The sequence below is a fragment of the Myotis myotis genome, unplaced genomic scaffold (assembly GCF_014108235.1).
Source record: "Myotis myotis isolate mMyoMyo1 unplaced genomic scaffold, mMyoMyo1.p scaffold_m19_p_8, whole genome shotgun sequence".
In the NCBI taxonomy this organism is placed as follows: domain Eukaryota; kingdom Metazoa; phylum Chordata; class Mammalia; order Chiroptera; family Vespertilionidae; genus Myotis; species Myotis myotis.
Window position 1 is genome coordinate 85,338,459 of NW_023416390.1, and position 12,367 is coordinate 85,350,825.

At 41.1% G+C, this 12,367-nt stretch overlaps 1 protein-coding gene across 9 annotated transcripts in view; it reads left to right on the top strand.

Annotated features, from left to right (window-relative positions):
- PTPN4 (protein tyrosine phosphatase non-receptor type 4) overlaps window positions 1-12,367 on the top strand; it is a 239,265-nt gene that overhangs the window by 79,808 nt on the left and 147,090 nt on the right. For 6 of the 9 annotated variants that reach the window (XM_036319444.1, XM_036319448.1, XM_036319446.1 and 3 more), the window contains 4 exons: window positions 960-1,002; window positions 1,080-1,179; window positions 7,516-7,560; window positions 7,817-7,869. In XM_036319444.1, coding sequence (XP_036175337.1) covers window positions 960-1,002; window positions 1,080-1,179; window positions 7,516-7,560; window positions 7,817-7,869 — 241 coding nt within the window. The remainder of the gene's footprint in view (window positions 1-959; window positions 1,003-1,079; window positions 1,180-7,515; window positions 7,561-7,816; window positions 7,870-12,367) is intronic. The other 3 variants (XM_036319443.1, XM_036319447.1, XM_036319450.1) reach the window with 1 other exon arrangement.

A 12,367-nucleotide genomic window follows, 5' to 3' on the forward strand; every position in this document is an offset into this window, starting at 1 on the left:
TAGGGATAGTGAAAAGAAAAGATACAGATTATCCCAGGCAAATGTTACTAAAATCTATTTAAGTACTCTTCATGGAATCAAGTATGGGAAGTAAGGATTATAAATAATGATACATAAGCTTATATTTGTGTAGTGCTTTGAAAATACTGCCACATCCATAACCTCATTTTGGGTTCTTTAATTTTTTTTAATTGAAACTTGTTGGCAGTTCAGATACAGTGGGGCCTTGACTTACGAGTTTAATTCATTCAGAGACCGAGCTCGTTAAGGAGCTCGTTAACTCAAATTACTCTATCAACTCAATGCAAAAAATTGGCCAAGAGACAGCTGGTATCTCAAAAAACTCATTAGTCAGGACACTCATAAGTCAAGGCCCCACTGTATTTTCTGAGTTCAGTTCGTTTTTCTAAAATAGATCTTAACTGGCATTCAGAAGTATTGAGATTACTTAAAATTCTCATACACAAAAGGCAATCCTTCCCAAAACTAAACATTATCCTTTTCAAAATTAGTGTGGTTTTTTTTGGGGGGGTGGGGGGGTGGGGATGGGGGAAGGAGGTGTAATTTATTTTTTAAGGAATGGAGTAGAAGTTACAAAATTTTTCTTAATTTTTTAAATGTTCCAGACTGTTACATAATACAGTTAAATTAACAGAATTCACATTAGATTGCAGTGATTATTAAACATTTTTACTTTTGGAATAGAGGTTATTGCACACTGTATAATTTGAAGTAAAATTAAAATAAAAATCTTAAAGCTACCACATATATATATATTCAGTACTTTCTAGCGTAATTTTGTTATATATGATATGAAAATCTGCAATTAATGACTTTTTCCCTACCAGGCCTTTTCAAAAATTCAGTTTTTAGCATTAATCGTTAAATAGAACAGATTTGCATGAATCGGTGTATTAGTTCCTCAAGGAAAAATGAAATCAATCTTATTTATTTTTCAGAGGTGGCTGGATCCAAACAAACCAATAAGGAAGCAGTTAAAGAGTGAGCATATATATTTACTTCATGTTTTGTAAGTGTACTTTATAAAGATGCAGGATTAATATAATCTGATTAATTAGAACTGCTTTCATTAATTCTAGGAGGATCTCCTTACAGTTTGAACTTCAGAGTCAAATTTTTTGTAAGTGACCCCAACAAGTTACAAGAAGAATACACAAGGTGAGTTTATGGAGCATATTTTTCTTAAAAATATTTTCAAGACTATTATGAAATTAATTAGGGAAAAATAGATTGCCATGCCATAATTCTGAGTTTACTAGCAGCACACAGAATAGGTCATAGATGTTTCAAGAAAACAGTTTACTTCCCTTCTGGATGACAGGTAATGCTTTAGGACAGTGGTCAGCAAACTGCAGTTCGCAAGCCACATGCGGCTCTTTGGCCCCTTGAGTGTGGCTCTTCCACAAAATACCGACTTCTGCGCATGGGCCACGAAGTTTCAATCGCACTGTACATGTGCGCCCGCACGTGGTATTTTGTGGAAGAGCCACACTCAAGGGACCAAAGATTCGCACGTGGCTCGCGAGCCGCAGTTTGCTGACCACTGCTTTAGGAGATTGGAACCCCAGGGCCACCCCATCCAGCCACAAGAAGCCTCCTGAGCTACATAAATATTGAGATTTTCCAGTGAAAACTGGTTAAGCTGCTTTGCTGTAACTAATTGAAGTAATCAGATACTGCTTCATTTTAAGCGGTGCTATATAGTGAGAATTGTGCCTGCTTTTCCCCCTATAAAAATATTTAACCCTTGAAAAGCATGGTTAGGCACATCAACCACCTTTGCAGTCAAAATCTGTGAATAACTTAAGTTGTCCTCCATATTAGCTGATTCCCAACTGCAAATTGAAAATACAAGAATGGCCCAGATGAGTATTTTGATAGTATATTAATGTTAGATAACTGTTTAAGGAATACATAGTGAGGAATAATCACAGTGTGGTAACTGTCATTATTAAAATAACCTTAAGAACCCTGGCCAGTGTGGCTCAGTTGGTTGGGTATGGTCCTGTGCATTGAAAGGTCACCATTTCCATTTCCGGTCAGCCCACATGCTTGGGTTGCAGACTTGATCGTTGGTAAGGGGGTGTGTAGGAGGCAGCCAATCAATGTTCCACTCTCACATTGATGTTTCTCCCTTTCTTTCCCTTCTCTCTCTAAAAAATCAATTTAAAAAATCTTTAAGTAACCTGAAGGATAACCACGTGTGTTGCTTGAAAGATAATTAGTAATTCACTAGTACCCTGCGCATGAATTCGTGTGCCAGTAGCTCTCTGTGGGGCCTGGCCGCTCCGTGCCCGCTGCCCAGAGGCCCATCTGCAGCGGGGCGCAGAATGCTTGCCTTGTTGCCAGGGCGATGATGCAAGCATTCCACCAGGCCGCTCATGCTGCCCACTCTCTGTGGCTGCCCCCCCAGGACTGGGAGACTCCAGCGGGGCTGAGGACTATGTGCTGTCATCTTGTGGCTATGGGTGCCACCATCTTTGTGATGGAGTGATGGTTAATTTCCATATTACCCTTTATTAGATAGGGTTAGCAAAATAAGACAGAATAAATATTAACATATTATACCTTCCATAAAAGATATAAGAATATAGGTCAGTGACTATATTCACAATTATTCTAAAAGTTAGGTGCCAAATTTAAAATCTGTACCTAAAGTTATATTAATGTAGATATTAATGTATTGGTTATCCTTTAGAATACTCAGGTGAAGTAGAGCAACAAAAGAATAAATTAAAGACATTTCCCTGCCAATCCTCAGGTGTTTCTGAAGCAGAGTTTTCAGTAGATAAAGTAAGAAAAATTAGATTCACATCCTTTAGAGTCCTTTTCTTTTTTTTAATATATTTTATTGATTTTTTACAGAGAGGAAGGGAGAGAGATAGAGAGCTAGAAACATCGATGAGCGAGAAACATCAATCAGCTGCCTCCTGCACATCCCCTACTGGGGATATGCCCGCAACCCAGGTACATGACCTTGACCGGAATCGAACCTGGGACCTTTCAGTCCGCATGCCGACACTCTATCCACTGAGCCAAACCGGTTTCGGCTAGAGTCCTTTTCTATGTGTTTGTTGTTGGGGGAGTGGGGACAGTAGGTTACCTTTTTTATAACAGGAGAATTCAAGAATATAGGCTCTGGATTAGGTAGTTCAAACTAATAGTATCCAAGCTAATTTATCTTGAAAAGCGAAATTGTGTTATATGAATACCCTTTAGTTTAATACTGTTGCTCTTAGATTTTGTTGTTGTTGTTAATTAACATAACAAGATTTTTAGTATAGTAAAACCTATTCTTGGATGAACTTTAAGGAAGCTACACTGAATTAATGAAAATTGTGATTTGTAAAGTATTTTTAAATGCATTTTATTGTTTCCTGGTACATATAACTTGAAATCAAGTAGCAAAGTATTCTGTAATACAGGTTGTGCCCAAATTATGTATACACACTTTAACAGCTGGTAGCTCAGTTGATGTTTCTTTCTGTGGAAGCAAGTTCCTCCTTGATCCTTCTTGAGCACAGTTCCTTGGGCACAAGGTATTAAACGGAGAAGACAAGACATATGGTAGGCATATAGGAGAGACTTTATTGTAGACCCAAGTAGCCATTGCTAACAAGGAGCCATCAGACAAAACAGTTCTTCAAAGTAGCCAAAGGAGCCGTGCACCAGCTGGTCAGTAACACATCTTTATACGAACTCAGACAAAAGAGGCTTCTTGCCAAATAGTGACATCAGTATTTGGCTTATAGAAAAGTATGCCTGTGCAGTGTGTGCAGTAAAACTGCTGTGTCATTGCCTTTGCACAAGTGTATGGCAAATTGGCCTTGAACATCCGGTGTACTCTGGTTAGGGTTCCCACACTTTCTCTTCAGATTTAACCCATTGAAATGAATAATTATTCAAAATATGTATGCATTTTTTCAGAACATCCTGTATGTTTTAGTAATCAGATTTTTAAATGTGTAATAAATATTTGTAATTAAAATATCAATAAATTTAAATTGGATTTCCAATATATTTAATGTTTATTGAGTTTGTTAGCATAAGCAATTAAAATATTGTCAATTATAGCTATATTCATAATTTACTCAAAAAACTGTCTTTGACTTTCTTAACAAAACTTGAATGTGTTGATTTTTGTATAGCTTTTTTGAAGATATAGTCAAGGAATAAATGTGTCTCACTGATAATTAAATCAAAGCATATTCCAGAAGTAGAAGAAAGTAAAATCAAATTTTATAGTAATCGAGAAAGTATTTACTCAGTCCATCAGTCTAGAAAATTATCTTTGTTTTCACTAGAAATAATACATTATTTCAAAAATCCTTTATAATGGATTTGTAATGTTACAACTGGCACTATTTGGTAATTGGGGTAAGTGGCTAGTTTGTACTTTATTACCATAGTGTACATTGTGCATCAGTGAATCTCTACACTGATTACAAATTAGAATCACTTAGGGTAGCTCTTGCTTTGGCCACACCCCCTGGGTACTCTGATTTAATAGGTCTCAAATGGGACCTGTGCATAAGCATTACAAGCTTCCCAGGTGACTCAAATATTCCACTAGGTTTAAGAAATACTCCTTTAAAACTTTAGTGCTTAAGTAGCTTTAACACGATGGTCCGGATTAGTAATAAGACACCCTTGGGGCCACAGTTGCTAATTGTAAGGACTAGTACAGTGATGGCGAAACTTTTGAGCTTGGCGTGTCAGCATTTTGAAAAACCCTAACTTAACTCTGGTGCCCTGTCACATATAGAAATTTTTTGATATTTGCAACCATAGTAAAACAAAGACTTATATTTTTGATATTTATTTTATATATTTAAATGCCATTTAACAAAGAAATATCAACCAAAAAAATGAGTTCGCGTGTCACCTCTGACACACGTGTCATAGGTTCGCCATCCCTGGACTAGTATAAGCCCCACAAAACAGGAAATCAGCTATACCTCCTTACCTTGGGATTCCATTTTAGGTTAGTGGTAAAAAAAAAAAAAAAAAAGAATGGACTTACAGAGCTTCCAAATGAAACATAATTTACTTTTGCTGGCATCATTGGAATTGGAGTTTACTCAGGAGTCGAGATAATACAAATGACATCACTTTTCATACCTTTTTAGAGCATGATAAGTATTCATTATTGTCTGGATTAGAAAAGTTTCGTTATTTTTACAGCTTATAAAGGTGATTATCTAAACTTACCTCAGTCATTATTAATCTGTTTTAAAGGTCTTAATTGTCTTTCAAAATTAGGCTTGTATTTTCTGATTAGGGCCCCTAAGATACCTATACTAGGCTGTGGTTCTTCTTTCTTTTTACAAATAGAGAAACAAGACCCAACCAAATTTTAAGTAACTTGCCAAAGATTATAGGCTGGCTTACTTTAGGACTTACAGTTTTGATTTAGCTTATTCTGGTTTCCATTCTGTCAGTCTTTAATGATTAGTATGTAAATAAAATTCAGCAAGCACATAGGTATTATTTGTGTAGTATTCAGAATATTATGTCAAGGATATACATGACCTTTCAGTCCTAACTATAAGATTGTTTCCACCAGGAACCTTTAACTTTTTTTTTTTTATCCTCATCTAAGGATGTTTGCCATTGAATTTTTAGAAAATGTGGAAGGGGGTGATGAGAGGGAGGGAAAAAAAGGAGAGGGAGGAAAGCATCGATTGGTTACCTCCTGCTCTTGCCCCAATTAGGTGATCAAAGCTGCAACTGAGGTATTGCCCTTGACCAAGAACTGAACCAAGGGTTGACATTCTAACCACTGAGCAATCGGCCAGACCAGGGACCTTTAACTTTTAATTATGCAACTAAGATGGCTGGATAGAAATATGTTGTCTTAGATTGAGTAAGCAATAATATTTGTAATATTATGTATTAAGCCTCAGAGAATTTATTAATATTCTAGAGGCCCGGTGCATGAAATTTGTGCATGGAGGGTGGTCCCTCAGCCTGGCCTTCACCCTCTCCAATCTGGGACCGTTTGGGGGATGTCCACCTGTTGATTTAAGCCCGATCCCTGTGGGCTTAAACCAGGGGTGGGCAAACTTTTTGACTCGAGGGCCACAATGGGTTCTTAAACTGGACCGGAGGGCCAGAACAAAAGCATGGATGGAGTGTTTGTGTGAACTAATATAAATTCAAAGTAAACATCATTACATAAAAGGGTACGGTCTTTTTTTTCAATAGTTTTATTCATTTCAAGCGGGCCGTAGTTTGCCCACGGCTGGCCTAAACCAACAGTGGACATTCCTCTCTCAATCTGGGACTGCTGGCTCCTAACCACTCGCTTGCCTGATTGCCCAGTAACTACTCCCCTGATGGCCTGATTGATGCCTAACTGCTCCCCTGCTGGCCTAATCACCCCCAACTTCCCTCCCCTGCCTGCCAGATCGCCCCCAACTGCCCTCCCCTGCCGGCCATCTTGTGGCGGCCATCTTGTGATGACATTGCACGTGACGCTACCTAGGCTTTTATTATATAGGATGAAGCCAAGATATTTGTATCAGCTCTTTTTAAAAAAAAAAATTACAATCAATACCTAATTTTCTAAAACCTTAATTACATTCTTTGATAATTTGAATGGTCGTGGAACTCTTTAATGACTTTAATCAAACAAAATTTTTAATGATTTTTAACTCTTGGAGTATGTATCCACTTTTTAGTGGGGTGAAGTCTGTAAATTCCTCATTTAAACATTTAAAGCCACAAATTTTGGTCTTCTACCAATATTATACAGCACAGGTGGTTTTGCCAAGCATTGATACATCTGTGCGGGAATGACTTCACCCACTAGCAGGGACAGGACAGTGCCATCTTGTAAGCAACCCTAGTATTCTTGTTATAGGATACTTACATTTTTTTTTAAGGAAATTGGGTACTTGGAAATTCTAATATTAGATCAGTTGTAGGTAAAGGAACTTAATGTGGGTTTTTTGTTTTTATTTAATCAAAGAGAGGTTTCTTAACTCATATGAAGAGGGAAAGGTGCTTTTCTGCAGTCAATAGCTTCTTGCTGCCAGAAGATAATCAGCACACAGGCCTGTTCTTGAAGTTGGCTTCCCATCTCAGCAGAAAGAATGATTTTCTTCTACTGGTCTCTAGTGCATTGTTACTGTCAGCTTTCCTATGTCTGTTGTGCTTCCCAGCATACTTTCTGCATACACCAATCCTTAGAGTATTTCTCTCTAATCTTCTCCCTATGTCATGTAACTCTTAGCAAGCGTTAGGAGTTTTATAATGGATCTAGTGGAAACAATACAGTTGAAGTACAAAATTTCATTTATCAAACAATTTCAAAACTTGGATTCATGAATTTATGAAAGCTTATTTTTAAAAGATCTTGTGTTAATATGTACATTATTGAAGTAAATACTTAAATATTTAAATTTTTATTTGTTAATATAAGTATATAGTTTTTAATATCTAAATGCTATAATTCCAATAAATGCTAACTATCTTTTTTTTTTTTTTAAGGTACCAGTATTTTTTGCAAATTAAACAAGACATTCTTACTGGAAGGTGGGCTATTATACATTTTTAGTAATAAGTTTAAGAATACTCTTAGTTCTATATTAAGAAATTCAAGACTTTTGCAAACTATCTATTGAAAAAAAGTTACATATAACATTAATTCCTTTCATCAAATAAGTTCATTACTTAATAGTTAAAATATAAGTCAACATAGAAATTTCAAGTGTAACTAGTATAAATTATCATGCTTTTGAAATCATTGTGTGTAACTTTGGGCTATGTATTTTCTGTTTTGTTTTATTAGATTGCCCTGTCCTTATAATACTGCTGCCCTTTTGGCTTCATTTGCTGTTCAGTGTAAGTATCAGCCCAGGATTTTATTTTTTATTGATTTTTCGAGATGGAGGAAGGGGGAGAGAGAGATACATTGATCAGTTGCCTCCCATACTCACCCCAATCGGGGATGGAACTCATAACCTAGGCATGTGCCCATATTGGGAATCAAACCCATGACCTTCAGGTGCTCTGTACAAAGCTCCAGCGAACTTAGCCACACCGGCCAGGGCCGGCAAATAACATATAATTACACTAGAGGCTTGATGCACGAATTCGTGCACTGGTGGGGGCCAATCAAGGGTGGGGGCCAATCAGGGGTGGGGCCAGCCAGGGCGAGGGGCCTCAATTGTTCCGGTCATTTCGGTCATCTGCTATTTGGTCGCTGGACTTTTATTTATAGGATTAGCTTAGACAGCCATAACAAAATATCATAAATTTGCGTGGCTTAAACAACATAAATGTATTTCTCTCACAGTTCTGGAAGCTAGAATTTGGGGTCAGGGTACCAGCATAGCATCATCCCATACACCAGAAAGCGGTGGATCAATTGCCAGTCAGGGCACATGCCCAGGTTGCAGATTCAATACTCAGTCCAGTGAGTGCAGGAAACAACAGAACAATGTTTCTCTCTCTCTCTCTCTCTCCCTTCTCTCTGAGATCTATTAAAATGAATGATAAATAAATAATGTTCTGTATGTATGGTTTTAACAGGAAGGACATTAGTGATCTATGAAGTGAAAAACTCATTATAACACATTTATATAGCATGACTCCATTTTTCAAAAAAATATTTATTGATTTCAGAGGAAGGGAGAGGGAGAGAGAGATAGAAACATCAGTGATGAGAATCATTGATCAGCTGCCTCCTGCACGCCCCCTACTGGGGATCTAGCCCGAAACCTGACTAGGAATCAGATCGTGACCTCCTGATTCATGAGTGGATGCTCAACCACTGAGCCCCACCAGCCGGGCCCCATTTTTATCAACACATGAGGTACATTGGCAAGATCTCACTCCTAGACGGAAGTCTGAAATTGCCCAAACTCCTTTGCAACTAGGTTTCTGGATATGAATTCGTTTCTGCCTATTGGATACACTTGCACAATATTTTGAAGGCAGAAGTGGGGCAGAGGCATCTTCCTGAAGTTTGGCTGTTTGCTGCTGGTGATCATGTTTGCAGAGATGTGGAGGTTTTCTGCAGCGGAATCCAGGCTGTGCACAGACAGTTGTGGCAGAGGCAGTGTCCAGTGACCTGTTTTGTAGGAGCTGGGGGGCACTTGCGGGGGCAGCAGTTTCCTGATACTCCGGTCACAGCTGCTCCAGAGTGTCCTCATATTCAGTTGTGTCTGAGGGGGCAGCTCCTCCCGCTGGGCAGGGAGCCTTTCCTGGGGGCCCAGCCTAGCACCCACTCCTCCAGCTTTCCGATGATTTCCCAAGCACCAGCTCCCTGTGCTAAATTCTTTCCTGCCTAAAATAGCAAAGATCTGCCGGGAGCCGGTCCATGCTTGCTGTTTCAAGGGACCTGGCATATATGGCATACTGTTCTTAATATGTTTGCTCACCTTCTTGGCACTATGTGTTTTAACCAAGGTCTCTGAGAAAGGGTGTTTCCCCAGGTAGGGATTTTCCCCTGAAGTTAGGGAGGGAATAAAACCTCTTAACTAAGTGCCAGGCGGGTAATTAATCACTTTAACTATGAACAATCATGCTTAAGCTACATAATCTTTACTCCCTGGAATGGAGATAAGAAACGCCCTAACCTTTGTAATAGAGATTGATAGGATTGAATCAACTGGTATAAATACAGATGTTATAAGACAGCAAGACAGAACTTAGAATGCAGAACTTAGAACACAGAACTTAGAACACAGAACCAGGAGGCACAGAACCTACACAGAACGTTCTCTAGAGACAGAAGAACTTCGCTGGAGAGAACATGGCAAAAGTTCCTGGACAGAAACTGGCCTCAGAACCTAGAGACAGAACCTAGCAAGAGAACATGGCAAAAGATCCTGGACTGAACCTGACTACAGAAATTGGCAAGAGAACCTGACTAGAACCTGGTAACTGAACTTCTCTGGAGATCCAGACCAGAACTTGGCTGGAGATCCTGGCTAGAGATCCTGGCTAGGCTGCTGCTCAACTGAACGCAGTCTCCGTGTCCTTCCTTCTTCGCCGACTCCGTCTACACCTTTGGGGACCCCTGGACCTGCTGGGGCAGGACCCCGGCATCTGGCGCCCGAACAGGGACCCCTAGGTAAGCGCCCCACACTCGGGACGGATAGGACTCCACTGTAGAAAGAGGGTGGATAGTCTTTGCCCCACAATCGGGACGGATCGGACTCCACCATAGGAAGAGGGTGGATAGTCTTCGCCGACTCCGTCCACACCTTTGAGAACCCCTGGAACAGGATTCCCCTAGGTAAGCCCCCCCCATTGAGAACCCCCACACTCGGGATGGATAGGACTCCACCAGGGTGCTACAGACCCCCCTATAGACGATAAGTAGGGTAAGAAGGTGGATAGTACAGAACTTAGATTGAGAAGATGTGCCATACTGAGTCCAAAGAAAGAAGACTCTGTATTGATCCTTAGATTGAGAAGATGTGCCATACTGAGTCCAAAGAAAAAAGACTCTGTATTGATCTTTTAACATATATGCTTGCTAGCAGAGGAATTAAGGTTACTCCCAGTCAGACAGAACGTTTTATACAAGAAATATGTCCATGCTTTTCTGAGGAAGGAAAGGTAAATGTAATGGCATGGGAGGAGGTAGGCCCAAGGAGCCTTATCCTTAACCCCACTGCAGCCTTTCCACCCTGGGAAAGTGCAGGATTGGCAAGCTCTCCCTGGGGTGATAGATCAGGACTCAGGTAATAGCGGAAAGCGTCAATCCTACTCTTAAAATGGATACAAGAGAGAATTTCGGGGTTTTCTTTTTAATGCCTGCTTTTAAAAAATAAAAAAGGGGGAATTTGCCGGGAGCCGGTCCATGCTTGCTGTTTCAAGGGACCTGGCATATATGGCATACTGTTCTTAATATGTTTGCTCACCTTCTTGGCACTATGTGTTTTAACCAAGGTCTCTGAGAAAGGGTGTTTCCCCAGGTAGGGATTTTCCCCTGAAGTTAGGGAGGGAATAAAACCTCTTAACTAAGTGCCAGGCGGGTAATTAATCACTTTAACTATGAACAATCATGCTTAAGCTACATAATCTTTACTCCCTGGAATGGAGATAAGAAACGCCCTAACCTTTGTAATAGAGATTGATAGGATTGAATCAACTGGTATAAATACAGATGTTATAAGACAGCAAGACAGAACTTAGAATGCAGAACTTAGAACACAGAACTTAGAACACAGAACCAGGAGGCACAGAACCTACACAGAACGTTCTCTAGAGACAGAAGAACTTCGCTGGAGAGAACATGGCAAAAGTTCCTGGACAGAAACTGGCCTCAGAACCTAGAGACAGAACCTAGCGAGAGAACATGGCAAAAGATCCTGGACTGAACCTGACTACAGAAATGGGCAAGAGAACCTGACTAGAACCTGGTGACTGAATCTGGCTGGAGAACCTGGACTGAACCTGGCTGGAGAACCTAGCAAGAGAACATGGACACAGAACCTGGCTGGAGATCTGAGGCAGAACCTCTCTGGAGATCCAGACCAGAACTTGGCTGGAGATCCTGGCTGGAGATCCTGGCTAGGCTGCTGATCAACTGAACACTGTCTCCGTGTCCTTCCTTCTTCGCCGACTCCGTCTACACCTTTGGGGACCCCTGGACCTGCTGGGGTTGGACCCCGGCAAAGATCTAAAAACATTTTGGATCCTCTACTTCCAACGAAAACAATGCTGCACAGGGTCAGGTATGAGCAGTGGGTGAGGTGTTGCAGAAGGCTCCCTTCTTTGAGACTCAGCTTCTTCTGTAGAATGGAGACCAAAGATTATCTGTTCGTATTTCCTGAAGACTGTGGCAGCTGTGTTTCCTGAAAATGGCAACAACATTTCCCATTTCTCCTGTGGCCTTGCCACTTTCCGCTATGTCCTCTCTCTTGAAGCAGGGCTGACATCTGACACGCTGGTCGCCAGTACAGTGATTCCCCACAGAATTCCAAGGCCAAGGCTGAAAAGGCATGGGGCTGCAACCCCCCCCACCCCTCTCACTCTGCCAGGGTTTCCAGCTCGGGCCCCGCCCACACCGCTCGGGGCTCTGGCTGGCACTGAGCATTGCCCTCCTGGCTCTCTTTCCCTCCAGTCGGCAGCCAAGCGCCTTGCTGCACACCATGGCCCACCTGCTGGTGCTGCTCGGCCCAGCAGGCGGGGTTGGGCCTTGTGCCTCCTGGTTCCCATGTGCCGCCACCCCCTGCGCCCCGTGGCCCCTATTCCTGCCGCTGCTGAGACTGGGGCCAGATGCCCGGGTGCTGTGCTCGGCCTGCGGGGACTTCTGTGGCCACCAGGAAAGCCTCCCCACCCCATCCCTGATTCCAGCACCTTAATCCCAGGTCCACTTCCACCA